Here is a 27608-nt window from a genome sequence, read left to right on the forward strand (position 1 = left end):
AGGACCGGCCTTCCTGCAGAAAGAAGAATCTGAATGGCCAGCCAAGATCGTGGGTGGCCAAGACCCAGCTGCTCGAGCGGAAGCTCGCAAGGCTGCACAGCCCGAGGTGATGTCATTTATGTCCGAGAAAGTACCCAGCTTGTGCTCTCGGCGCTTCTCAGACTGGACGCGCGTAGTCAGAGTACGGGCTTGGGCAATTCGCTTCATCACCAACTGCCGTGGAGGTGAGGAGTTGAGCGGAGAGCTAACCGGCGAGGAGATGGACGCTGCCAGCCTTTCCATCATCAAAGAGGCACAGCACGAGGCATTCGCGGAGGATCTGAAGCTAGTGAAGAATGGTCAACCACTTCCGCTGAAGTCACATTTGGCGAGGTTATCGCCTCGACTGGACGACGACGGACTATTGCGCTGCGATGGTCGCACCAAGCTGGCTGACTGGTTGCCGTTTGATGTGCGCTTCCCGATTCTTCTCCCCCGGAAACATCCGACCACCCGGCTTATTGTCAAAGATTGCCATGAGCAACGTCATCATGGCGGGACGAATGAAACGTTGGCAGCTCTCTCTGATCACTATCTTGTCGAAGCAGCACGGGAGGAGATCCGTGACTGGGAGAAAGACTGCATGGTGTGTCGACGACTAAAAGCCCGTGCGGGAGAGCAAATCATGGCCCCGTTGCCAGCAAAGCGATTGTGTGAGCCACTGAGAGCCTTCAGCAGGGTAGCCGTTGACTACGGAGGGCCGTTCGAAACTGTGCAGGGGAGAGGAAAGACTCGCCACAAACGCTATCTGTGCCTCTTCACGTGTTTGCTGACTCGTGCGGTCCATTTGGAGATGGCGTACGCATTGGATGCAAATTCTTTCCTGAACGCCTTTAACCGGATGGCCAACCGACGAGGTTGTCCAATGGAGGTTCTGTCGGACAATGGAGGCAACTTCGTGAATGCCGACCGCCAGCTACGTGAGCTTGTTGGCCAACTGAACAATACCACCGTCCGGAAAGCCATGGCCTGCAGACGCGTGAAATGGAGTTTCAACCCGCCATTAGCTCCTCATTTCGGGGGAGTTCACGAGGCAATGATTCGAGCCGCCAAACGAGCTCTACACGCCATCCTTGGAGACGCATCTGTGACGGACGAGGAGTTGGTCACCGCTCTCAGCGGAGCAGAGTCCCTCGTCAACTCCAGGCCCATCACCTACCAATCGGCTAGTCCGAAGGATCCAGGGCCGCTAACTCCGAACCATTTCCTTCATGGCATGGCCGAGGGCCAGCTGGTTATTGCAACAACGGACGAGAAGGGGTGTCAACTGCAGAGACGTTGGAGATATGTTCAAATGCTCATCGACCATTTCTGGCATCGCTGGCTGAAAGAGTTTGTCCCACGGTTGAATCAGCGGATGAAGTGGCGACACCAGCGACGCGATCTGGCCGTTGACGACGTTGTCCTGGTGATGGATTCAAGCTCCCCGCGTGGGCGTTGGCCGCTCGGCAGAGTCACGGAAGTTTTCCCTGGTCCGGACGGACATGTGCGTGTGGTGGCCATGCAAGTGGGCGGGAAGACTCTGAAGAGATCCATCACTCGAGTCTGTCCACTGGAATGTTAGACGGCTCTCCCTACATGCCAGAATGGAGGTACTGCTCAGTGACGACCCCCATTAATGATTCATGCATTGTTTTTGTTTTTTTTGTAGCTTCCTACCACTGAACTTGCCCTTTCGGTTCACTTTTCTCTTAGCTTGGTACTGGTAGTTGTAAGGATAGGCATCATGCAACATCTGGGTGCATATTGCGAGGGGGAGGATGTTCAGACGGTAGTACGTAATATTTCTCTGGCATGGCATCACTAAGACTAGAAGTAATGGTTCCTTTTATTATTGATAGCTGGAGCAGTCCTTTCTCTGTCTTGTGCCAATACTGCAATAGTGATTCATGTATCAAGGCCTGAGCTACACTGTAGGCTGTAGTCTTCCCTGTCTCTCTTGTGGTTTTCTATTCATGGGGGCGATCTACAAAGTGGCGTCATAACTATTTCCAACTGGCCGTTCATGTATTACATGCATCTACTTCTTAGCTGTGTGTTGTTGCTTGTTGCTGTGCATGGTCATACATTTGTATTGCAAAGTATCATGGCTAGCTTTCGTGCCGTACAACAGCGCATGTGCGGTGGCTACGCCTCTGCTGTTTTGCCAGCTGACAGTGCGGCATAAATTACTTCATTTTTTGCCTTTTGTCTTCGGTTGTGTACCGACATGGAATGTTTTCGGTTTTAGTAGTTCCTTGGTTCGCGTTGTGTAGCTAGCTAGGCTGCTCTTTCAGGTGTAATTGTATTTGGAGTGAAAAGATAAGATAACGTGTTCCTTCGTGTGAACATGCAATGTACAGCTATGCTCAATGAATCATGCATGCCTGGGAGTACCAGCACCCTGCACCAGCGCACGACCCAGTGCTTGCAGGTACAGTAAAACCTGTGACTAAAGACCACCATGATGACTAGTGACCAGCCTGCTACTACAGACCACCATGATGACTAGTGACCAGCCTGGTACTACAGACCACTTCGCCAGGCACGGACGGTCTCAATTCATGTATGGTTGTGCGGTGCAAACCTCTAACTAAGGACCACCTGCCACTAAAGACCGCTTTCTCTGGCCCCAAGGGGTGGTCGTTAGTCACAGGTTTTACAGTGTAGGGCTGCACAGCGCATCATTCGTGGCATCCAAAATGCCATGAGCAGCAGCACTGCACATACATTTTGTAGTGTGTTTTGTTGCACTGGAGGTATACAAACAGCCCCCCCCCCCCCCCCCCCCCAACACGGCCAGAAGACTTGTCTAATACCTAACTAAGTACAAGAAAGTACAAATTGCATCCATGAAAGATTGAAAAGTGACTTTGGAGTTCTTGACATCACTGCGTTGACCCTCATTGAAATGTGAATCTGAATGATAAGTGAAAACATACCGAGATTGTCTGACGATGTCCCTTGAAGATATTGACGCGCACCACACATTTGTTGAACTCCGGGTTGGTGGACTGGATGATCTCATAGTCTACATGTTCCTGTTGAGTACAGTACGCATCATCACCAGGTCAAAACCAAGACCACACACATACACACATGTACACAGGTACACAGGTGCACACCCGTCCACCCATCCCCACACTCATGCACTCATGCACGCGTGCACACACACAAACACACACGTAAACACACACAAGAGAAAAGATGTCACTGCAACTCAGAGTTGATCGCAACAGAAATCAGGAAGCACCTGCGACTGACACACATATGTACGCGCGTGCACGCGCACCTTCCTTCCCTTCCTTCTTCCACTGCCATGACTGGCTATTTGGCCACACACACACACACACACACGCGCGCGCGCGCGCACGTACGCATGCACACACACACAGTTCTTCGGGTCACAAAGAAGCTACTACTCACCTGGAAGTGCATAGCATCCAAACCCTTGAAGATGAACTCAAACAGTGTCTTCAAGTTCTCTGGACTCGGCGACACTACGAAGATGTTGGAATAGCTAAGGAGAAGACACACACACACACACACACACACACACACACACATACACACACACACACACACACACACACACAACATGTAGATAACAGTGTAAACCATGCAGCCACCACACACAAACACACACACGCACGCGCACGCGCACACACACACACGCACACACAAACACACACAAACACACACACACACACACACACACACAGACACACACACACAGACACAGACACACACGTAACACTGGATAATACCGTATTTCCGCAAATAAAAGGCCGTCCTCGTATACAACGCCTTTCTCGTATACAAGGCCGGGGCAGGGGGCGATTGAAAAAATAAAAGACCGTCTCCGATTAGAAGACCGGGCCTACTAAATGAGTATTTGTTCTTGTGTTCAAAATAGAAGACCGTGCTCAAACTGTGGGAAAAAATAGAAGACCGTGCTCAAATTGTGTAGAAGAAAATGGAAGAACGGGGGTAAAACTGTGTGGCGAGAAATAGAAGACCGGGATCAAACTGGGTTGAATGAATAAAAGACCGTCCTCGAATACAAGACCGTCCTCGATTATAAGGCCGGGTTCGGACGAGGTTGAAAAAATAGTAGATCGGCCTACTATTTGTGGAAATACGGTAATCACACAAGTAGCATCACCACTGACCTACGCAAACAGCATACAGGCCAGTGTGACGATCAAAACACTACGCAATGATTGTGCAATGATAACGCAATATCCACAAGCACCTGCGTATATAATAGTGCAAGTACTGCATGTCGCCTTTCACTGCACAGCACACTCATAAATCAACAAGCATATCGAATTATTGTTAGTGCCAACCAACAGCAGGCACACAGCCATAGCTTTCTGGACTCGATCGCACTTACTCAAAACCAACTGCAGCAGCAATGGCAAGACCGAGGCAAGCCGACTTTCCTCGGCCTCTGGCTGCGGTCAATGCCACAATGCTACGCAAGGTCTTCTGGCAGATTGCCTGTATAAACGTCAGCAGTGCTTTCCCCTGGGGTAAACACACAAAGGCAAGCACGGGTAAAACACAAAACACCATTTGTAAGTACATGACCATCAAACAATCTTGCAAACATGCTTATGGTAATAGACTGCACCAAACACTCCCTCCTTAGGTTATAGCAATTATAAAATAAAGCCTTCCTTCTCAGGACAAGAACGCAAAGTGGTGTCTTTAGTAGGTGTTATCAATGACCAGCAACGAGTAAGTCAGTCATTGTATGTGTGTGTGTGTGCGTATGTGTGTGCGTGTGTGTGTGGGGGGGGGGGGGGGAATAGGGATTCACTGGCCAGAAAAAGCCACTTCATAGCTGTATGGTGTAGAGCAGGCTGAATAGTGGCGGCCAATTCTTCAGCCTTGCAAGCTGTTGAATGGTGCAATCCCAGCACAAGCTGCTGTGGCTTCTGCTGTAGCATCGTTACCATCGCCTCCGGCAATGGGCGTCCAATGGGCGTCCAATGGTCCAATGGTCCAATGGTCCAATGGTGTGTGTGTGTGTGTGTGTGTGTGTGTGTGTGTGTGTGTGTGTGTGTGTGTGTGTGTGTGTGTGTGTGTGTGTGTGTGTGTGTGTGTGTGTGTGTGTGTGTGTGTGTGTGTGTGTGTGTGTGTGTGTGTGTGTGTGTGTGTGTGTGTGTGTGTGTGTGTGTGTGTGTGTGTGTGTGTGTGTGTGTGTGTGTGTGTGTGTGTGTGTGTGTGTGTGTGTGTGTGTGTGTGTGTGTGTGTGTGTGTGTGTGTGTGTGTGTGTGTGTGTGTGTGTGTGTGTGTGTGTGTGTGTGTGTGTGTGTGTGTGTGTGTGTGTGTGTGTGTGTGTGTGTGTGTGTGTGTGTGTGTGTGTGTGTGTGTGTGTGTGTGTGTGTGTGTGTGTGTGTGTGTGTGTGTGTGTGTGTGTGTGTGTGTGTGTGTGTGTGTGTGTGTGTGTGTGTGTGTGTGTGTGTGTGTGTGTGTGTGTGTGTGTGTGTGTGTGTGTGTGTGTGTGTGTGTGTGTGTGTGTGTGTGTGTGTGTGTGTGTGTGTGTGTGTGTGTGTGTGTGTGTGTGTGTGTGTGTGTGTGTGTGTGTGTGTGTAGCATTATAGTAATAATGCAGATTAATGGGTGCACGCGGCTGCTTCGTGCTACCACTCAAACTATGCTGCTATGAACGTGCGCTGTACGTGCTCACATGGTACTCTATGCATCGTGGCATTCTATGTGTCATACAACGTGACACTCAACGCGACATTCATTCATGCGCGACGCTCAACGTAGGCGGCATGCGTCGTAGGCACTCAACGTGTCATACTAAAGTTTGGCGTTCATGCGTGTCGCTCGCCTCCGATGTGGAAGGCGTGTGGCTGCGTTATGATGACGCTTGCTCGTAGCTTAACGTGGGTGGCATGCATCGTTGCATGTCTTGCTAGAGTTTGCTCTGCTATATATTTTCGATCCGTTCTCTGCGACAATCATTCTTCCTTGCTCGTAGTGTGTATTATATTTCGATTCGTTCTGTGAGCGGATCACTCTTGTCAGATCATTGTGTTTCACCCACCCACCTCCCATTTCTCATCTCTCATTTACTTTGATAAAGTAAATAAAGGGGTGTTGGCCATGCTCATTTCCGGCTACTCAGGGCTCTCGGTCTTCGTCCCTTGGACGTGACTATCCTCTTGGCCCCGCCAAGATCCTGCTCTCTCTGTAGCCTCTCACTTCGCTGGCCAGCACCCTCCTAACCGCAAGCTGCTGTGTGTTGTAGTTAATGTGTGTGTGTGTGTGTGTGTGTGTATGTGTATGTGTATGTGTGTTTGTGTGTTTGTGTGTGTGTGCATGTGTCGACTTGGTGAAGTGGCGAGCTCCAGTGTGGGAAGCAACCAACTTTCGTCCATAACTCAAATACAAGAAAAGAATCACTAACAGCAGACTTCTGGAGTGAGATCTGGCGGTACACTAGGAGACAGAGACTGTGGGCAGCAGTACACAGTAGAGTGCAATTGGGCAGTTGGGGGAATGCTACTGCATACACGACTGGCAACCGGAGAACTCTACGAACCTGGTCCACCGTTTTGCAACAGTTGACGATTGCTCCGTACGGCTGTTCATCCTCAAGCTCCTTCTTCAGTTCGCACAGGCTGACATCCTTGTCAGTCGGGCCACTTTCCTAACACACACACACACACAGTGCAAATGAAATAAAGACTATAAAGTACCTACACAAGTAGGTAGTGAATGCACATATGACACACACACACACACACACACACACACACACACACACACACACACACACACACACACACACACACACACACACACATACACACACACACACACACACACACACACACACACATACACACACACTCGCTCTGTCAGTCTGTCTCTCTTGATGAGGCACAGTGGCAAATGTTGTGCTAAGGGCCTCATCATGAACAAAGTTACATGCTAGCTACATAAGCGGCCGCACGCTTGGCCGAGATCAGCCGATGGCCACACATGCACACATACCTTTGACCTTTGACGCCCATCACCGGAGGCGATGATAGCAATGCTACGGCAGAAGCCATAGCAACTTGTGCACACACACACACACACACACACACACACATATACACACACACACACGCACACACACACACACACACACACACACACACACACACACACACACACACACACACAAGTAGCACAGAGCACCGCCGGCAAGAACAGACGGCGGCAGGGATAGTGGTGTGCACCTTACCTTTGGTGGTAGGGGCTTGAGCTTGACATTGGCTGAGTGTGAACTAAGTGGCAGCACTTTTAACTCGTCACTGATTAGCATGCATGATGTACAATCAGCCAGCGACAACAAGAACCTACATACATCACAAGAAGAAGAAGAAGGTTGCACAGATAACAGTTCAGTAAACAGTAATAACAGAAACGCATTGGTTCATAGGGACGGCATTGTGTGACCGAGAGCATGAAGAGAAACAAGAAGAGAGAGATAAGCGTACACGAGCGCTTGCAATGAACCATGAAGACTCCAATACTGTGCTTTTAGTGCAAGAGCCACATTGGGTACGCAAACTAGGCGACTAGGCGACTAGCCATCATTCGAACTGTTTGTATAGAGTGGGGCCATAGGCCACTAACACCCCACATAACTCAAGACAGAAACAGTGATGGTCAAGGGCATACCCACTACAAGCAACACCTCGGTCCTGGAGGCCGCAATATGAGCATGACTGTGCTCGTATCTTAACGACTGGTTAGGGCATAGGCATAGGCCCAAGGGGTCATATGGGCTGGATTTTTTCCTTTTACAAAGTGCAGCTCTCGCCCCACATAATACAGTAGGTGCAAAATTACAAATTCAATGGAGCATTGGTGTTTGGTGTAATTAAAACAAAAAGCTAATGGAACCATCTTAGTAACGCATAGAGTGATGCATAGAGTAACGCTCTGAGGAACGCTTAGAGTAACGCTAGAAAGAGTGTGCACGTAATCATACTGTGACAAACCAACAACAATACTTCATTGGTTTAAACTAGGAGTCAAACGGGTGTACCTTTAACTAACGAACGGGTAATTTTCTTAACAGGCGGGTTAACGGGTACCCTTTAGCAGCCATGTTTAGGTTTTTGCACAATTTTTACATCAATCAAGATTATAATTCATCTGTTCTCGGGTTGCATTTTGATATCACGTTGTGATTCGCAAATCGATTGGTGTCTGATAGTCGCAGGAGTAGATCTACTAGGTGCGAAAATGCAACAACAATGCAGACATCCAGCGTGTAGTTGTAAATAATCGACTTCCGCCTGGAATACACGATCCCAGCAGTGTTGCTCCACACTGAGTGGTTCATCAAAATCCAAACGGGTACCCTTTTACTAACGGTACCTGAGATTAACGGTCGGGTACCCGGGTACCCGGTACACCCCTTTGACCCCTAGTTTAAACGTCGCCTTCTTGTGACTTTGATCAGAAATCATCATCACAACGGGATAAGCAGCCATGTTGGATAGAAACAGTACAAGTGCAGACAAGGTATTAGATAAACCTTGTTTGGTTGAAACATGCTGTTGGTTGAGAGCATGTAACATTACTAACAAGGGGGAGACCACCGTGTTTGGAAACAGTGACTGCACTGTGGATGGTTGTAGTAAGGTCACTGTTTCCAAACACGGTGGTCTCCGCCTTGTTACATGCTGTCAACCAACAAAGTGCAGACAAGCAGCAATGCTTGGCTCTCACTCACCTCTCGTTGAAACGCGCCACGACATCTTGATGTGCGGATGTTCTGTAGCGCGAATGCACGTCCATCACCATCGTCTTGAGCTGCCTGAGCGATGTCAGCGTTCTCAGCAGCAACACCACAATGCCACCTCCCTCCACAGTCTCCATTGTTCGCGCTAGCAGATTCGGTGTGAGCGCCTCAAAGTCCTGGGAGGATTAGAACGAGAACATTTGGTATAAACAACATTAGAGAGCAGGAGGGATTGGGGCTGGGTGGTGGAGGTGAGGAGGGGGAGCAGAGACATTGATTTGTTTGCATACCACACACAGCGACAATAGAATTCAGTGCTGACAACAATTGAGCCATCGCTGAGCATGTGCCAGCACAGGCATGACAAGGATGCAACAAAGTGCACATGCCACGTGTACGTGCATCTCCTGGATGCAGTCACCAGGAATGGCAGTATAATGTACAGTGCTGTAAAAGCCATACCGTATGTCCGCACCTTTAAAGCCATGGAGTTATATTCGATTATAAAGCCAGTCTCAGTTATAAAGCCATGGGCTTCATAAATGAAATGACATCTGAAGTTTGTTTTGTAAAAATGAAGGAATAAGTACCATGTTAACAAACTTACAGCCCAGCAGGAAGGGTGAATAGGTGGATTTAGATTGGAATTTCTGTGTGGACTTTGACTGTTATGGCATGGCGTACTGGGTGAGTCATTTTGCATCTAAAATATCTAGAAAAGCAGCGGTGTTTCGGATATAAGGCCATGGCTTAAAGGCGCTGACATACGGTATATATAACGAAGTGCTTATTCTAACGAATTAACGAGGAGAAATCTGTCGCTAAAATAGAAAACGTTAGACAGAAATCTATACATATTGTTGCTATCGAGCTTTGAGAATGAGTGAGAATCGTTGCCTTTGATACACATAAACTGGTCAATTTTTAATAGGAAATCGTTATATATGTGCCTCGTTAGAATAATGGCTTTTACAGTAAAACCTGTAATGGCGACCACTCGGATGTGGCGACCACTTTTCCTTGTCACGGACGCATTCACATTCAAAACAGCTCGGATAAGGCGACCACTCGCTCAACACGACCGACGATCACCCGACCGCGACCGTGTTGCACATTGCTACATGTACAATGTACATGCACGCATTGCACAGTGCACCATGCATGGTAGATCTACGCATCAGCGCAGGAAGTGTAGATGTACATGGTGCATGCACGACACTTGGCAGTTCTGAGGCTCCCAGGCACGTGACTCGTGATCTGTGTCCAGTGTGATACACTGATCAAAATGATATGTCACATCATGTATAGTGTGAATATAGTCACGTGACCCACTGAACCTGGATAAGAAGACCACCTGGCCAAGGTGACCACTTTTTCTCGTCCCTTGAGTGGTCGCCTTAGACAGGTTTCATTGTACATGTATACTACAATGCAGAGTATTCTACATGTACCGTAAATTACCGCCAGAGCGCCCCACCTTGATTTTACAGCCAAGGAAAGAAAAATCGTATGGCAGAGTGCAACGAAGTTTGTACGGCGTCAGAACCTTAGTACGCTAAGGTCACACTTGGCCTGTTTTTGTGTGGAGCTCGTGTCTGCTTGAAGGTAGATTGAGTACGGATTGACTGCAGAATGTGTAATATGTGTACAAGGTTCGTGTCGTATGACCTATAGGCAGGAGATCACCTCCACAATACGACCACGAAAGGACGAGATGGTGGGGCACTCTGGCGGTACTATACGGTACACGAATACTATCATGCAGCAGATTCTACTTTGAAGCACATGCACAGCTGTATCAGAAAGCCTAGAAAGCCAGTGAATGTACATAATGTACTGTTGTATCCAACTTGCCTGCAGAACACACATTCCATACGTGTTGCCAAGAATCTTCTGCGTTTCATTGTAGTAACAGTAGCGGATGTTGGTGGCAGAAATGAATAGCTCAAACGGGTCATCCTTGTTCATGTCAACATTGCCAGACCGAATCTTCTTCTGAAGCTGCTTCATCCTCTTCTTGCGATGGCTGTAAGAAGAAAAAGATCGTGTGTAAATTAGCTAGTGGGAGGGTGGATGGAGTGCGCGCAAGGTAATGACAACATTGAAAATATTATTGGCATTTACTGCAGTCACACATCAGTTCCTTTGTCGCAGCAGAGATCGGTGGAATGCTCTTCCTTCGGACTGTCGTCAGGCACAATCTCCCGCTATTTGTGCTCATCTGACCAAACTCCATCTAGGGTTCCCTGTAATAAGGCATCGTCTGTTGGGACTCCCCTAGTCAAATAATACATTTTACTACTACACCTGGAATCAATCTCCAGAACAACAACAACAACAACAACAACAACAACAACAACAACAACAACAACAACAACAACAACAACAACAACAACAACAACAACAACAACAACAACAACAACAACAACAACACCAACACCAACAACACCAGCACCAGCAGCACCACCAGCAGCACCACCAGCAGCACCACCAACACCAACACCACCAACACCACCACCAGCAGCACCAACACCAACACCACCAGCACCAGCAGCACCAACACCACCAACACCAGCAGCACCAGCAGCACCAGCAGCACCAACACCACCAACACCACCAACAACATTAACACCTGCACCAGCACCTGCACCAGCACCACCAGCACCAGCACCAGCAACAACAATGTGCAATGCTGAGTCTGTTCCCGCTCTGTTCATCCTTACCTGCTAAACCCTAGCTCCTTCTTGTAACACCAGAGTACTGATGGCCTTGCTGCGACAGCGGCTTTAGACAGCATGTGATGTAGAATAACAACCTGCAGCAAGAAACCAGCCAGGCCATCACTCATCAGTGCAGAACAGAGCAGAACAGAGAGGTTCTGCTTCGTGCGAAACATAGAGAAATCACGTAGACAATACATGCTGGGGGAGTAGAGTCTGCAACGCTGAGTGCTTTGGGTCCGGATTTCTACAAGTACATGGAGATGAGGATCTTTACGCTGGGGCACACATCAAGGCTACATTGTGTGTGCACGGACCTAGTGCAATCAATCATACATAGGAATGAACAGACTTTTCAGGCTCCTCGCAAACAACACTTTCGGAAAAGTCTCGAAAAGAACTTTCAATGCTTCCTCATGAGGGGGAATACAGGCAAAAAGGAACTGAACAAGAACGATGGACTTTTAAAATACAGCAGAGAGGTGAAAGAACAGCGTGAAGAAAGGGTACTAGTAACCAGAAACAACAACGATAAAACGCGTGAACTCATACACACACTGAAGGAATGATAAAAAGGTGCAAGTGTAAAGAAGCCCAACAAGCGCATGCAATGTAGCGCCACAACAATAGACAAACAATGAACATAACTAACGAGATGCTGACGACCTACCTAACACTAGAGCCAAGTGCGAATTTCACCTGCTTTTGTTTGCACAGGACTTCTCGGTGGAAATATAAACAGCTTCTAAAAAGTATTGTCACTTGGAAAAATGTGGGCACAAGTTATGTGATCGAGTCCATCAACTAAACCAGATTTTGAACAGTCAGACATGCACAATCTAGCACAAAACTGAGGCACTGGTTTGGTTGGTGGACTCGATCACATAACTTGTGCCCACATTGTTCCACGTTACATTTTTTTCCTTGGCTCGCCATCTGAGTTCTAAAAAGTATCATTAATTTTTTTCTTTCTCTCGCTGTCAATCAAGGTGAGGCGCTCAAAGCAGCCAGTAGTAGCAGTAGTAGTATGGTGCTCATATCGGAATTGTTTTCTGCCCGTAAAAGTGGCTTCTTCAGTAGCAGTAATATGGTGTGGGGTGATGTGTATGTGTGGGCAAAGTGGAAAAGTTCACACATCTGCATTGCATTTACAAGCGGCTAAACAACTGCATTGGAAACACCACCGCCAGCTTAGGAAGTTTCGCCACTGCCAGACCAGCGCCATGCCGGAGTATACCCCGTACTGGTGGCAGTACACTAACACTTTCTGCGGGTCTCCACCTGGGATTCACAGGTCAACGCAAATCTACTGGCCAAAGCTCTGATTGTTTTGCAAAGTGATCGAGTATGCTAAATGTTCGTACAGACTCGCCCGCAGGCTCATGCATCTACTACAAAGCACTTTGACTTCTCGAAGAGATTCAATCGAGCTAGTCATGCAGTCATCTTACATTCGCTTTCTGGCGGGTGCAGCTGGTCTGCCTGTGACTGGGTCCGGGGCTTCATCCTGAATGTTCGTATCGGGGAGTCGGTTTCAACACCTTCTCTATTACCTGCCGGGGTTCCCCAGGGGCACGGGTCACATCTTGGTCCGCTTCTCTTCCACATGAGCATAAATTCCCTCGTCAATGTAGCTTGTACCAGCGAGATGACTCTCTTCGCTGACCATTCTAATCTTCTCTGCTCTTCAGCGCCTAGTGTATTTAGAGCGGCCCACACTGCAGCCCTCCAATCACATCTGGATTGCAGTCTCTCCTGGACGGAGCTGAGTTTTACCCAAGTAAGTGTCCTCGTACGGCCTTCGCCCCAACCCCAGCTACTTCTGAAACTGTTTCCATGAACAGCGTAAGGATTACTCGTGTGGCAAACCACTGCCATCTTGACGTCTTACCATCACCATCTTCTTTGTTCTATTAGCATATCTGCGCTCTCTCTCTCTCTCTCTCTCTCTCTCTCTCTCTCTCTCTCTCTCTCTCTCTCTCTCTCTCTCTCTCTCTCTCTCTCTCTCTGTCTGTCTGTCTGTCTGTCTCTGTCTGTCTGTCTCTCTGTCACTGTCTCTCTCTCTCTTATACCATTCTTTTTTGATTGCATTTCTCAGATTTTTCCAGATTTGGATTTTATCCACTCCCTTCATAAATTTATTTTCATCACCTATCAGTTGAGACTCCCAGGATAGGTATTCATTTACCTCTGGAGAATTCGTAAATAAACAATCGACACAAAATGGGGTATGAACCTTCATAGGTACAGCCCTACATGTAAAAAAAAACATGTACATGTATAGCCCTACATGTAAATAAATAAATAAAAACATGTATACCAACAAATACTACGAGCAAAATAGGCACAGAATAGGTCACAACATCCGGTTTGTCATAGGATATTCGTCCTACTTACAGCATCTCTGCCCTTTTCTCCGAGCACAACAAAGAACGAGCGATGGCGCTGTGCAACTCCATTCTCGATCTGCACACGAATTCGATTGTCAACTTTCACGCGAGGCATTCTGACAGTAGCAAAAGCACAGCGGACTACTACATGTTCAGTAAATTCTCCACAGACAAAAGAAAGCAGAACTGACTACACTGAGTGATTGGCAACAACTGACGACGTGTTACTTCTCGTGCTAGCTACACAACAACTGGACGCGATCTTGTTCAAACCAAAACACCACGCTGGCTGGCCATAATCACAATATTTTTTTGGCTTTTGCGTTTCCTCCACAAAAAAATGGAAAACCCACGCCATTGTTTCCAAGGAGATGCCCAGTGTATAGTGTGCAGACCGCATGCCGCACGGCGCACGCACTTCAAGTTCAAACACACAACAGTCTCATCTCATCATCGTGCATCATCAGATCAAGATCACACATCAAAAACATGCAGTCAGGACATCGCATCATTCGCATGTGTGAGAAGCAACAAACACTGCAACACAACAAACACTTTTCAACGACTTATGTGGTTTGTTGTGTCTTGCCTCTTGCAGTCTTGGCGGTGTTGCAACTTTTGTGGTCAAAAGCGTCCAACACGACTTCTCGCTCTGGCAGTCTGGGGGGTTTCTCTCCTTTTACAGACCGAGATCAAGGACATACAGAGTACAGGCACTTCTCTTCCTCACTTTAGTCTTCGCCGTAATTGCAGTTGCTTGGTTTGAGAATGGAGGACCACTTCGTACTAGACGCCGGCTCCCCACCCTCTGGTGGTCGAGATGAGACAGGCGACGAACCAGACGCCAAGCGTCTCCGAACAACGTTTCCCGGTATGTCTTGAGGCTTGGTGTAGTGTTAGGTTTTGCATCGTATCTGCTATCATCTCGCCCGCTCCTAGTCCGAAGTGAGTGCCGTTGTTCGTGGCTCATTACCTCCTTTTGTGGTGTGGTTTTGTTTTGTCCAGGAAAGCGGTCCTCCACAGTTATCCTGAAGTTCTTAGTCAGCAATCATGAGGCAGGTTCGATCATAGGTTCTTCTGGTAGAACAATCCGCGAAGTGCATGAAAAGTCCGGTGCTGTCATCAAACTGTCCACCGCCAGGGAAATGTTTCCCGGCACTGACAAACGAGTTGCTCTGTTGAGCGGCAGTAGAATGGAGGTGGAAGATGCCATGATCATGCTGCTTGATAAGATGTCTGCAGATGCAGCAAACTGGCGTGAGACACTGAACGAACTGGACATTGTAGTTCCCAATAACACAGCCGGTCTCATCATAGGGAAGGGAGGGGAGACCATCAAAAGCTTGCAACAGGAAACGGGCGTCCGTCTCAAGGTCTCTGACAAAAGAGATCAAGATATTCACAAGTTAGCTGAGCGTCGTGTCTTGTTGAATGGTGATCTAGAACGGCTGAAGCAGGTAGTTACACTGCTTCTAAACATGATAGAGACTGATCCGATGTCTGGCTCAGTTCCTACTGTCACATACAATAACAGTTCGGCCGGTGGTTCTTCCTCCGGGTCAGCACCGTACCAGGGTGCGGGGCTGTCACAGAATCCACCTAGTAACCATGGCAACAACATGGAGTCACGCTCACACCATCATCATACGTCGCGCCAGTCTCCCAACCTCTCCAACATGAACCCGTCATCCACGTTCGACAGTCGGCCATCCATTACGCCGCCATCCCTTGCCGGTCAAGTCTCGCAACCCATCTGCAGTTGGCCCGGTGTGCCACCAGCCACAGCGGCCATTGAACTGCCTGTGCCATCAATGTTGCTTGACAGTCTGCTCAACCAACAACCATCGGCATTGCATCAAATTGAAGGATATAGCCAAGCGTCACTCCATGTAACTGTCAACGGTAACTCCAAGTATCGAGTTATCTCCATCTCTGGCACTCTGTCTGCTGCTGAAACTGGTGTCTTCCTTCTCAGACAGAAGTTACAGCAGCAGCAGGAAAACACTAGCATGTAATCACTGTCTCGCCAGCCAAGCATCATTCTAGACTAACGCCGCCCTGCACTTGCCTCATGCATGTAGCGTAGCCACGTGCACTAAGCCATGTTAGAGACACATCATGCCGTTTTTGTCGTGCTTTCTCATCCATCGCCTTTGATCATGTTGACCAAACCCAATGTCTAATTGTACGGGCATTGCCTTTTGCCACGCTTGTATCTTAAGCCAGTCATTTGTCTTACATGTCTTTAGCACTGCCGACTGGCGTGTCTTTCCAGTTTTATTCGAGTTTTACCCGTTTCTACACACAATATGGCATACAACGTAGGTCCATAACTATCATGCAGATGCCTTGCTTGTCATGCCATTCAATTGCCAATCAAGTCAAGACTTTACTGTATATCCTAGCTAGCTGGCCATCCACGTACATGTACAGAAACTGTGGTTGTAGTGTATTACTATTAGTCTGGCTTCAACCTGCTGCGTCACCGCCATGCAGTGGTCACTGGGACTCGGTCACTGTGTTGTCATATTTAAACTAACTTGCACTGGGAGCCCATGCATGGGAAATACCCCTCAGCTAGCAACCATCCTACTCGCACATCACACAGTACATGTATATTCCACGGTGGAGTCTTTCATTATAGGCGTTTCTTTCCTGTCAATCTTCTCTACTTTCACAGGCTTTCACACTAACATATTCAGCACACGCAAGCAAGGTGTAAGACCTATACATGTACATGTAGATACAAGCACAGAGGCAAACATCCCATCAGCACGTGTCAAGCTATAGCCTTACACTTGCAGAAAGAGTCCTACGCTATACACATGCATGCTTACATGTAGGGGCCAGAGAACCATCATCTTTATGATCATCCCCTGATCAAGCATTTTATACAAGTATGTGTATGTTGTTGGTTGACGGCATGTTACAAGGTGCACGGAGGACCACCGTGTTCGGAAACAGTGACCTTTCTACAACCATCCACCGTTGGTAGAGCCCCGGTCTTGCGACCATCTGAACCGTATGGGTGTTAGCCCTGGTTCAAACAACTCCCGTAGTATAATGAGGGTCAGAACCAGGGCTAGCACCCATAATTATGGTTCAGATGGTCGCAAGACCGGGGCTCTATCAACCGTGGATGGTTGTAGAAAGGTCACTGTTTCCGAACACAGTGGTCCTCCGCCTTGTAACATGCTGTCAACCAACAATCATAACTCTGACTTGACCTGGAGATCATAGCTTCACCTACATGTAACTGGCGAGAGACAGAAAAAGTTCAGACCGTGTGCATACTCTTCACCAATGGTCCATCAAGTAACTCTACACTCTTTCGAACAGTGGAAGTACATTGCTGTGCAGTTCCAACAATAGGTATAACCCATGCGGTTGTGATACTGTCGATAGTACATGACATTGCAGAGTACGACTCTCATCGTTCCAGTCCCCTCAATCCCCAAGCTCAAACAATCGCAGAGAGTAGCTGGAATCTCGTCCGTTGTGTATTCCAAGATTGTCTTGTCACTTTAAGTTGTGTCGGTGCAGCGATAAGCTAGTTGCACACTATTTCATTTTTTTTAGAGGAAAGATATAGGCTCTGGTCTACCCATGCAGGGGTAGCGATCAGCAAATAACGCCATGCGCAAAATAGATGAAGCATTACCCGAATCAATTCGCACACTATCTTCTAAACCACTGAGCAGACCAGCAGAGCATCAGGAGGTATTGGGCACCAAGAAGACAGGGGAGGGCACGTAGCAGCAACAGCAGTAGCAGAGCTAGTAAATCGTCTCACCGGCATGGCACAATGGCATCACTTCAAATTTATATTTAAAAAAACCTAAAGAAGCCAACACAGATGAAGACAAGCAACAGCAGTAGCAGGAGCAGCAGAGGGAGAAAGTTGTGTAGTAAAGCAACAAGTAGCAGTGATGTTGTGCGGTGAAGCAACAAGTAGCAACGATGTTGTGTGCATTATTTCGTATCCAATAGCGGTGTTGTTTACTTGTTGTAGCCGTCAAGCAGCTTTTGGATGCCAGCACCATAGTCGGCATCAGCCTGGGAAAAGTTGGCCACAGTGCGCTTCTGGATCTCGGGCAGGGCATCCTTGAGGTGACCGGCAATGTTCTCAACGAGACGCTGCCTCTCCTCCGCGTTCAGCACCTCCCTGTAGAATACACCAACCTGTATAAGAACACAACGCACAGAAGAGGCACGACATTGTACGGGGTGCTTGCACAGGCTCATGAACACCAGTACACTACACACACACACAGTTTTTCTGTCACGTCATATTGATCCAAAGTGCATCAACAAATATCATTTGCAGCAAGGATCTGAGACACTTTGTCAACACATATCATGCGCTTGTCTTTTGGATACTAGTACCCCGATACCAAGACCAAATGGCACCCTATAGTCGGAGGGGCAGGGACACAGATCTAGAAGAAATCTTGGGATTTGACTCGATTGGTGCAGGCCACCAGAGAACAACACAGGTCTCTAAACTCTTGAAACATGACCCCACTTGCTGTCGGGCGGGTGACAAGATGCAGAAAGGTATTGACGACACACGTGTACCACACCACACCACACACACACACCAGCAGTACTGTATCTCCGGGTAGATCTCAAAACTAGGGCTCAAACGGTCACGGTTTTACCCCTGACGGTTAACTGCTAAGCTAACGGTCGGTTAACCGGTTATAACCTATAAGCCACGGCAATCCTGCGGACTCTTTTTTAACCGTATATTTGACTATACTCATTCAAAAAATGTACCCTATTCAGTACAACGCACACTTGTACATTCTCTTGCATGCTCATTCATACATACTCTCACACCAAGAGACCAGATTTGACCGAGTTGACAGCCCAGAAATTGCGTACGCGTGCGACAGCCCGCGAAAGTGCATACTTTGCAACGACCTGATACTTGAAAAATTGACTGAAAAGTTACTGCGTAACCGTTATCTTTATCGGTTAACCGCTAATTCTTCGTAACCGGTCTGCAACCGGTTAATCGGACTAATCGTTTGAGCCCTACTCAAAACTACAAGCAAGTACAGAGCACTACCATACCTGTGAGAAGTTGTCCTCATCAGCCGAGTTGTATTTCTCCACATCACCAGAGTACTATAGTGTGACAAGCAAGACACAGAGAACACATCAACAAAAAACAAAACAAAACACAACGCCAATCCACAACCAGGGGCGTACCTGCTCCATCTTTTTTTTGGGGGGGGGGGGGGGGGGGTGTGCACGGCAGCATATGTGTAGGTGAATGTCATTAATTTTAAGGTCACTATGTGCATGCTGAACCTAGGTCGAAATTTTTAGGGGGGTGTACGTGCCCCATGCGGGCTACGCACCTACACAACTGTGAGCCACACGTGGCATAGGTATTCATGAAACTAACACGGTACACAATAATATCAGCGGCACAAGCGAGAGCAGGAGGGAGAAAGCAGTCTGCAACTTACGCTGATCTTGGAGTGACGCGCATCGGGTCTATCTACTGGACCCTTGAAGCTGTTGGGGAAGTAGTTGGGTGCACCAGCTACGCAAGAATAACGAAACACACACACACAGGCACACACGTGCGCGCGCGCACACACACACACACCGGGCACTGAGGATATCGTAATTAGATCAGAGACTAAAACGAAGGGCTTTAGACAAATCGAAGCAAAGCTGGAGGAAACGTTCTTGGAAGTGGAAACCCTGTCTACAGGAGATCTCAAGTTCAAATCAAAAATGGCTAGAGAATGTCCGATGCCCGCCATTGTATTCTCTGCACACCCATACAAGGGCGTAGTGTAGCCCTTTTCAGTCTCCTTTGGAAGGTCATAGTGGCGCGACAAAGTGTACAAACGACACCCTACTTTCATTTTTGCAGCCAAGGATACTGGCTCAGCCAGCCCCTTCTACAAGTATTTCGAATTTTTGCGGTAAACTGCACTCGGAAATGAGTCTGATTCAGCAGACTATACATCATTTTCCTTTGATCTTGAACTACATGTACTATCGGCTGCTTCTTACAAATGTTTTGCTGGAGGCTCTGACATTGGGACTAGCAAACAATGCCATTCTTTTCCTCGAATGGCAGGAAATAGCTACATGTAGTTGGAACAAAAACAGCACAGTCCTGTAGTCACTTCACACCAGGGAGCAGTAAAACACCAGTATTGACTGCATGTACTCTTCCTGCTTCACACTCAGCTACCCTCGCTCCGGTCATGCTGCTCTTTTACGGTTTGCAAAGGTACCCGACAATGGCTGAATGTACAATCACGTTCAAGACTGACTAGCACCATGTACAAACATGTATGAAGGACCTGCCCGGTACGTGTTCAAGTCCAGTCCACGCATCGACACATGCATTGAAGGAACGTTGAACGCGGACACTGTGCGCGATACAGTCATGTACTCTTTTTCCTGTTTTGGGCGTTTTGCGGACATGGCACGGCAAACTCTAGCTGCTTTGTTAGCGAATTTTGCGATACGGCGCTACGCGCCTGCATATACCAACATGCGCTCTCCCAAAACAACCACACACCTCCACGCACATGGACAGAGCTGTAGTCACTCCCTTACCCTGGTTGAACATGCACATGGGGCCGTCACGGTGGCTGTTGGCCTGCGGCGTCTTCTTGGAAGCGTTGACGGGCAGGTGCTGGTAGTTGGCACCAAGGCGGTGGCGGTGGGTGTCGGTGTAGGAGAAGAGACGACCCTGCAACGCAACGCCATGCAACAAACAAACCCCACACGAAACAATCAATCAAAAGTAATTTATGTGGCGGAAGAAATGAGTTTGATGTGCCAGTACGACTACATGTAAACACAGTGTCTGGGGTTCACAGTAACTAGTTACTTCACACACGTACAGTTAATTCTCAGATGGAAGATGACCGAGAACAGATAACGTTTCAACTTTCAAACAATATACAATGCAACAAACTAGTACTGGTAATCGTGTTTCACAACACAACTAAATATGAGCAGGATGTCCTACAAACAAATAGCTGCTAATGCCTATGCAAGCCTGTAAGCACGGCTAAATCAGACCCGAGTACAAGAGCACAGGAGCAGCTTCACTGACCTGCAACATCTTGTCTGGTGACGGCTCAATGCCGGGAACCATGTGGCTGGGGCTGAACGCGATCTGCTCCACCTCTGAGAAATAGTCCTCTGGGTTGCGGTTCAGTGTCATTGTACCGACGTCAATCAGTGGGAAGTCCTTGTGAGACCAAACCTGCACAGGTGACACAGGTGAAGCAAGCACAAGAATAGCGACACAGACCAGTAGTGGCTTAGAAAGTGATACTAGTACAAACGGTTCGAGCAATGCAAAACCGAGAGGTAGAGAGAGCACACATACATGCCAACATCATTTGCGCACAATGCCATTGCATTCACGTTGCTCGGGAACCGGAACATCAGGAAACGCGCTGCGGTTTCTACAATCACCCGATAAGGCATTGCAACAGCAGGACATAGAACGTACCTTGGTCAGATCAAACGGATTGTATTTGTAGGTCTCGGCCTGCTCGAAAGTCATGACCTGGATCTGGAACTTCCACGTTGGCTGCACAGAGAAAGAACAGATGCACGGCAAGAACATCTCAACACGTTAATCACAGGAAATTCAATAGCAGTGGCACCAGCAATCGGTGAACACTTTATTTTCTTGGCCAGTGTACTGTCCGGGACACATCAAAGAAGCCAGGCACTTACGAATTCCTTGCGCTCAATGGCGTTGTACAAGTCACGGATGGCATAGTCTGGGTCATCGCCTGAGATCGGGCCGGCCTTGTTGGGGAGGAGATTCTTGCTCTCGGACGTCTGAAACCAACAAACACAGGAGCACACGTTGAAGCAACTCATGAGGAAGAGTCTTCCGGGGTACTTTTCGTATTTGCCAACCATGCAGTAGGAACGTTCGATACAAATAATCTTGAACAGCAGCAGCAGCAGAGTCATAATACTGTAACAAGACAAGAAGCCCACCAGGCCGTACCTTGTAGTGGAATTTGCAATAGTGTGCAACGCCCTCGCTGTTGACCAGCTTGAACGTGTGACTGCCATAGCCGTTCATGTGGCGGTAGCCATCAGGAATACCACGGTCACTGAAGAGGAAGGACACCTGATGAGTCGTCTCCGGTCGCAGAGAGATAAAGTCCCAGAACATGTCTGGGTCCTTCAAGTGAGTGCGTGGGTTGCGCTTCTGCGTGTGGATGAAGTTGGGGAAGAGGATTGGGTCGCGGATGAAGAAGATTGGTGTGTTGTTTCCGACCAGATCCCAGACGCCATCGTCGGTGTAGTGCTTGACGGCAAAGCCACGCGGATCACGCACCGTATCGGCACTACCAGCTTCGCCACCGACTGTGGAAAAGCGGACTGCCACCGGGGTGGAGGTGCCCTTCTGCAGTGCCAAGGCCTTGGTGTACTTGGAGATGTCCTCGGTGATCACAAGCTCACCGAACGCACCTGAGAAGAACAGACAAAATCAGAACAAAAAGTGCAACATCAGTGCACAATAGTTGACTATTACCGTAAAGTACCGCCAGAGCGCCCCACCATCTCGTCCTTTCGTGGCCGTATTGTGGAGGTGGTCTGCTGTCTGTAGGTCATACGACACGAACCTTGTACACATATTGCACGTTATGCATTCAATCCGTACCTTCGAGCGGACACAAGCTCCACACCAAAACCTGCCAAGCGTGACCTTAGTACACTAAGATTCTCACATCGTACAAACTTTGTTTCACTCTGCCATACGATTTTCCTTTCTCTGGCTGTAAAATCAAGGTGGGGCGCTCTCGCGAGACGGGGCGCTCTGGCGGTACTTTACGGTACAGACGCTGCCTCACTTTCACCACAGCATTGTGCAGTTCAGTGCTGCACTACCTACCACTAGTAACAGGTGATTGACTACTAAAGTCTTATAAATCTCTTTGCCATTACGTAATCTCCAGTCCATTCTATAACATGCAATCGCTCAAATCTATCACCAGTGCCATCACCGCACAGCAAGAACAAGGAGCCAGAGTAGCTGATCTATAAGGTACACCAGTCGAGTGGTGTTGTGCAACTACTTACCTGCGCCCTTGGCATGGACCACACGCTCCGGGATACGCTCGCGGTCAAAGTGTGCAAGGTTGTCAATGAAGTTGGCATCCTGCAGAAGCATGGGACCACGGGGGCCGACGGTCTGCGAGGCAGTGGCAATGTCAACGGGTGCGCCCCAGCTAGTCGAGGTCGTTGTGCTCTCCTAAGATACACACATGCGCCATGCACACACAAACACACACACATGCACACATACACACACAAACACACACACATGCACACACACCATGTATACACACGCACACAGAACACGCACAGAGTGCACACATCGATTAGCTTTACTGCTCTGCAGACGTGTTGGAATACCGGCTGCAGTCCAGTGTGCCGTACATGTGTGGGTAAGAATGGCAACAGGGTTGTGTATTCGCACGTGGCCACAAACTCAATACATAATATGCACAGCTGCAGCTAGCACAACTGGAAACATAGCGCAGCACATGACAATACGTAGATGATACGCATTAGTACATACATGTATAACAGTGAACACAGTAACCAGGACAGAGCTATGGCCATTCTCTACAGTATCATTGGAACTGTTCTAGACTGCCGAATATGTCGCATGGATCGCTAGTCACATGTAATGGCAGATCATGTACCTCTCAGGCAGTGTCATGAGTCACACACACACACACACACACACACACACACACACACGCACGCACGCACACACACACACACGATGTTGCCCCAGCCACTGGCCTATCCAGAATCAGGCTGAGATACATGTACTACCAACTAGTATACAACACCATAGTCTGTGACAGAACATTGCAACCAACCTTGGCAACAGGTATTCCAGTAGAAACATGCCAATGACTAGTTTCAACTTTTGTACAGGATGGATGTACATAACCATTATGATTTTCTGTGGGTGATGTGGCACAGGTGATGATCACTACATCATCATGTACGTGCTTATTTCTTTCTGGTAGCCAGTTGTGTTCAGCTTAGGATCATGGGTCCATGGTATGATGGAGGATGCATTGACATAATTGACAGGTCTGCTGTCATACAATTTCGCCTGAGGCTCAGTTAGAAGCCACCAGCACTGGCAGTGATCGGTTTGCTAACAACATGGCTGCTAGCAGTATGGCCATGGCATTCGTAGCATAGTGCTGGGATGTGGAGATTCTCAGGGAATGCATTGCGTTGTGCCTTTATGGTACGAGTTTTTCAAACCATTTCCAATCACGGTCACTAATCATGACTCAGCTGGCTTGGACACATGACTAGTGGTTGCCAGGAAAAGAGTTGAGACTATTGTAGCATCTATAGTGGGGACTCTATGCTAGCCTATGTACGCTGAACACAATGAGGATCAGCACAGGGAGCCAGACCAGGGTGATTTTTTGCACACCATGCGACAGGAGCTGCCACTTGAAATCGCTCAGACCTACTCTTTGGAGTACTGCCACTATGCAAGTAGATCTAGACTCTAGAGTGAGTATGGGGGTATGGCACCGCAGCCCCGCTAGCACAGTACAGTACCGTGCATGCATAGTGAGCATGCACAGTTTGGTGATGGGCCAAGATGGCGGCGCTCCACTTGAGACAAGAATCCATCCCCAGAGCAACCCCGGCCTATGCTTGCCTAGCGCCTGTGAAAGGAAGAACTACATAGCCACACTCCGGGCTGCTACATTGTAATATTTGTAGGACAATCGCTCACACTCACAGCGCTCCTATTCACCACGGCGGAAACCAATCGAAAGTTAGACAGCCACCCCTCAATAACCGAGGACCGCTGGAAAAATATTGTTCGGTCGCTAACTATGCTACATTTGGCAGGATCCTCGAAACATTAGTGTTCAGTTATTTCTTCAGCCCGTCGAACGAAATGATAAGTCAGGTTGTCCCCGTTAGCCGTTGTCCCTCGTGGTGCATGTGATTCTTTCATCGTACACTGCATGTGCACTGACTGCACTGGCAGGCGTAGCTGCCATCAACACGAAGTTGAACGATGACTGTCCAGCTTCACGAGCCACTACTTCGCTACATCGAGAACGAGAAACGGAACATCAAACCAGTTCCACAGCGGGCCCAGGAAGAAGGCCATCACGCGAATTACAATCGCCTCGATCATAACACAGTGCACAAAGAAAATGGAAACTATTCAGCACGTGTCCATAATCACACCTTCACATCTACAAAAATGTTGCCCCGCAAGCAAAAGAACGATGAAACCGGCACGAGCACTTCAAATGTTGCTAAAGCAGAACTAAGGGGTCGTCGCAAAAGTTTTTTGTCGTCCCTGAAACGAACATGATTCGTTTGGGGGGGAGGGGGTGCGAGCCAAAATCGCAAGTCGACCGACACTGTACATATGACCAAGAGTCCATGGGGTTATGGACTCTTGATATGACATGTAGTACATGCATGCGATTTTCGTCGTCCAGCATAGCAAGCTGTGTTCGTTTCAGAGGGAGGGGAGGGGGTCCGAGTACGAAATGAACGATGTTCGTTTCAGGGACGACAGAAAACTTTTGCGACGACCCCTAACAAATAGGCCCCACGCTATACTAGTAGTATAGTACACAGGCACGGGTCACAGGGTCAAAGACAAATGCCAGGAACGGCGCCTTTCAAATGATCGCAATGCGAAATGCACCAAGTCAAAAAAACCTGCTGGGATCTTACCTTCTGCTCCTCCCTGTAGTTGAGGAGCTGGTTGGCAGCTGGGCATCGTCCGGCCATGGCGTATGCACTCGTGGATAGAAAGCGGCGGCAAGAAGCTTGAAGAAACATTAACAGAAAGTTGCGATGAGCTCTTCACCATGGAATGAAAGACCTCAGCCAAGTAAACCGTCAAGCGAAAGGAAGGATCTTTTATTTCAAAGAGTGTCTTTACCTGGGCTGCGGGGCAGGCTGTGCTTACGCTAGGGCTAGTCAAACAGTGTAGATCTTCAAAAGCATATGTAGCGTAGATCTATGTCTGGCTCAAGAACAGTTCGGCCTGCACTTTTCAAGTGTCGTCGTGGACGTGGGTCGGTTCAATGCGCTTTTGATTGCCAAAATGATTTGGATGATCAGAGCCGCGATATGCGCGCGATATGCATGACCATGATCGATGACGTCGTCAAACACGGGATTCCGCGCCATTTTCACATCGCGATTCAAGATCCTTTCGTCGTGCATGGGCAAAACCGCCGTATTTCTAACTCCACGAGCCGGTCGTATTTTCGTAACTCTCTAACTGACAGCAGTGCCATGCATGCATGCAGTGCAGAGTCAGCACACACACCACACACACACACACACACACACACGTACACACAAACACACACATATGCGTGACAGCACACAACTACTGACTGTTACGTAACGTCGTTACTAGTACTCTGATGATCTGATCTGTATGACTCTGAGGATCATGCAGTTTCAGCAGATCACGTCACGAAGATGCGTGAATCTTCTGTGCGAAGTCCGCGTGCCAGGTCACGTCAAAGGATCTAGGAACCGGCGCACCGTCACGATGTAGGACGATCTCGCAGTGCTCGAGTCGTACTCGCAGCTCACAGACAGTCACACTTCTTTTCTTTCCCTGTGCGGGCACTGCGCGCGGGGTGCGGTGACCGGTGTTGAGGTGACTGTTTTACTGAGTCACAGTGACATGTGTACCCACGTGCATTTCACAAACTATGGAGAGTCAGGGGCCCTAGGCTAGGGTCCGTAGGGGCAGCAGCCTTGGCCCTTTGTTTTGAGCGGAGGAAGCCGGCTGAGTGAGACAGCACTTGTGTGTAGTACGTGAGCTTCAAGAATGATGGACGACATGGCAGAGAGAAGAAGAAGCGACTTTTGTATGCGCAACTCACTTCGAAGAGAAGGTTACTCGGTGTTGTAACGAGTTTGTAACAATCAGCGTGTCATGACCCGTTCATGTGTCTAACATAGCGCATTGCTACGTGGTGGACGGTGGCCGGGAAGCGCTACTTTGCAATTAATTATTTGGTATAATTATAATTATTGGAGCTTTGGTTAGTTTGGAGGATGACGCTATCCCTCCCCTCGTACAGGTTCCACTCCCAAGTAAGTAGTTAGTTCCAGTGAGTGGGGATCCAGTCAAGCTACTGGCGGGGTGACTCAGGTGCAGCAGAAGTCACGCCAAGTAAAGCTTTCCATAGCGCATACTAGTCACCTGGTCACGCTGCAGCAAGTGATTGTGCCTGTACTGGAGGTGGCAACAATCAGTGAATCACCATGCATGATCACTGCATTTTGTAGTATGTAATGTTGTTCTAGACCATTATTCTGGCACGGTAAGAATGCGGAGAGGTGTTATCAGGTTATGCAACTATTAGTATTACTTATGCCAGTTATGGCTCCTGGTTGCGAAATGAGGACCATGGCTGAGACAGAGTGGTGTTGATGATATCAAGTGTACTCTTGATGATATTACACTGGTAGTGGTAGCCATATGGCCCAACTTCTGCGAAAACCAGGCTTAGGGTGAAAATCATTTTTTTGAGAAAAATGATGTTTTGTAAAACGGTTGTGTCGCGTGGGCGCTCGAGTGCAGTGAAGTGGAACCAAAGAGAATCTCGCTTGTTTGAAGAAGTAGCAGTCATGGCAGGAAGGGTTTCAGCA

The 27608-nt window shown here is 48.3% G+C and overlaps 3 protein-coding genes across 4 annotated transcripts in view; 1 reads left to right on the top strand and 2 right to left on the bottom strand.

The window, feature by feature from the left end:
* LOC135813798 (RNA cytidine acetyltransferase-like) overlaps window positions 1–14197 on the bottom strand; it is a 36447-nt gene extending 22250 nt beyond the window's left edge. Inside the window, exons 1-9 of the mRNA XM_065326806.1 lie at window positions 13900–14197; window positions 11506–11597; window positions 10637–10808; window positions 8774–8958; window positions 7271–7385; window positions 6581–6688; window positions 4415–4548; window positions 3445–3538; window positions 2961–3059 (exon numbers count right to left, since the gene is read on the bottom strand). Coding sequence (XP_065182878.1) covers window positions 2961–3059; window positions 3445–3538; window positions 4415–4548; window positions 6581–6688; window positions 7271–7385; window positions 8774–8958; window positions 10637–10808; window positions 11506–11597; window positions 13900–14007 — 1107 coding nt within the window. The 5' untranslated portion in view covers window positions 14008–14197. The remainder of the gene's footprint in view (window positions 1–2960; window positions 3060–3444; window positions 3539–4414; window positions 4549–6580; window positions 6689–7270; window positions 7386–8773; window positions 8959–10636; window positions 10809–11505; window positions 11598–13899) is intronic.
* A 263-nt stretch (window positions 14198–14460) lies between these two features.
* LOC135813791 (uncharacterized) lies at window positions 14461–16538 on the top strand. Its single transcript, XM_065326796.1, has 2 exons — window positions 14461–14763; window positions 14898–16538. Exons 1-2 carry the CDS (start codon window positions 14661–14663, stop codon window positions 15905–15907), a joined length of 1113 nt encoding a protein of 370 aa, XP_065182868.1. The 5' UTR covers window positions 14461–14660; the 3' UTR covers window positions 15908–16538.
* Window positions 16539–17370: 832 nt separating this feature from the next.
* LOC135813799 (catalase-like) lies at window positions 17371–25891 on the bottom strand. Of its 2 annotated transcripts, XM_065326808.1 has the most exons (11): window positions 25873–25891; window positions 25662–25756; window positions 22992–23163; window positions 21910–22379; window positions 21627–21734; window positions 21397–21477; window positions 20992–21144; window positions 20487–20622; window positions 19373–19449; window positions 18972–19025; window positions 17371–18074 (listed from the first exon to the last, which is right to left on the bottom strand). In XM_065326808.1, exons 2-11 carry the CDS (start codon window positions 25716–25718, stop codon window positions 17892–17894), a joined length of 1491 nt encoding a protein of 496 aa, XP_065182880.1. In that variant the 5' UTR covers window positions 25719–25756; window positions 25873–25891; the 3' UTR covers window positions 17371–17891. The 2 variants fall into 2 exon arrangements, with proteins under 2 accessions (XP_065182880.1, XP_065182879.1); XM_065326807.1 differs by lacking the exon at window positions 25873–25891 and having other exon boundaries at window positions 25662–25838.
* Between the last annotated feature and the right edge of the window lie 1717 nt (window positions 25892–27608).

This window comes from Sycon ciliatum, chromosome 4, assembly GCF_964019385.1.
Source record: "Sycon ciliatum chromosome 4, ocSycCili1.1, whole genome shotgun sequence".
Taxonomy (NCBI): Eukaryota; Metazoa; Porifera; class Calcarea; order Leucosolenida; family Sycettidae; genus Sycon; species Sycon ciliatum.

Bases quoted from the DNA above. Each gene is read 5' to 3' on its own strand.
- LOC135813791 (XM_065326796.1), top strand. From the start codon at position 14,661: ATGGAGGACCACTTCGTACTAGACGCCGGCTCCCCACCCTCTGGTGGT. The intron at 14,764-14,897 runs GTATGTCTTGAG...TGTTTTGTCCAG, and splicing joins TCTCCGAACAACGTTTCCCG to GAAAGCGGTCCTCCACAGTT.
- LOC135813799 (XM_065326807.1), bottom strand. From the start codon at position 25,769: ATGTTTCTTCAAGCTTCTTGCCGCCGCTTTCTATCCACGAGTGCATAC. The intron at 21,478-21,626 runs GTAAGTGCCTGG...TTCTCTGTGCAG, and splicing joins CCATTGAGCGCAAGGAATTC to CCAACGTGGAAGTTCCAGAT. The intron at 20,623-20,991 runs GTCAGTGAAGCT...GTTGCGTTGCAG, and splicing joins CACCAGACAAGATGTTGCAG to GGTCGTCTCTTCTCCTACAC.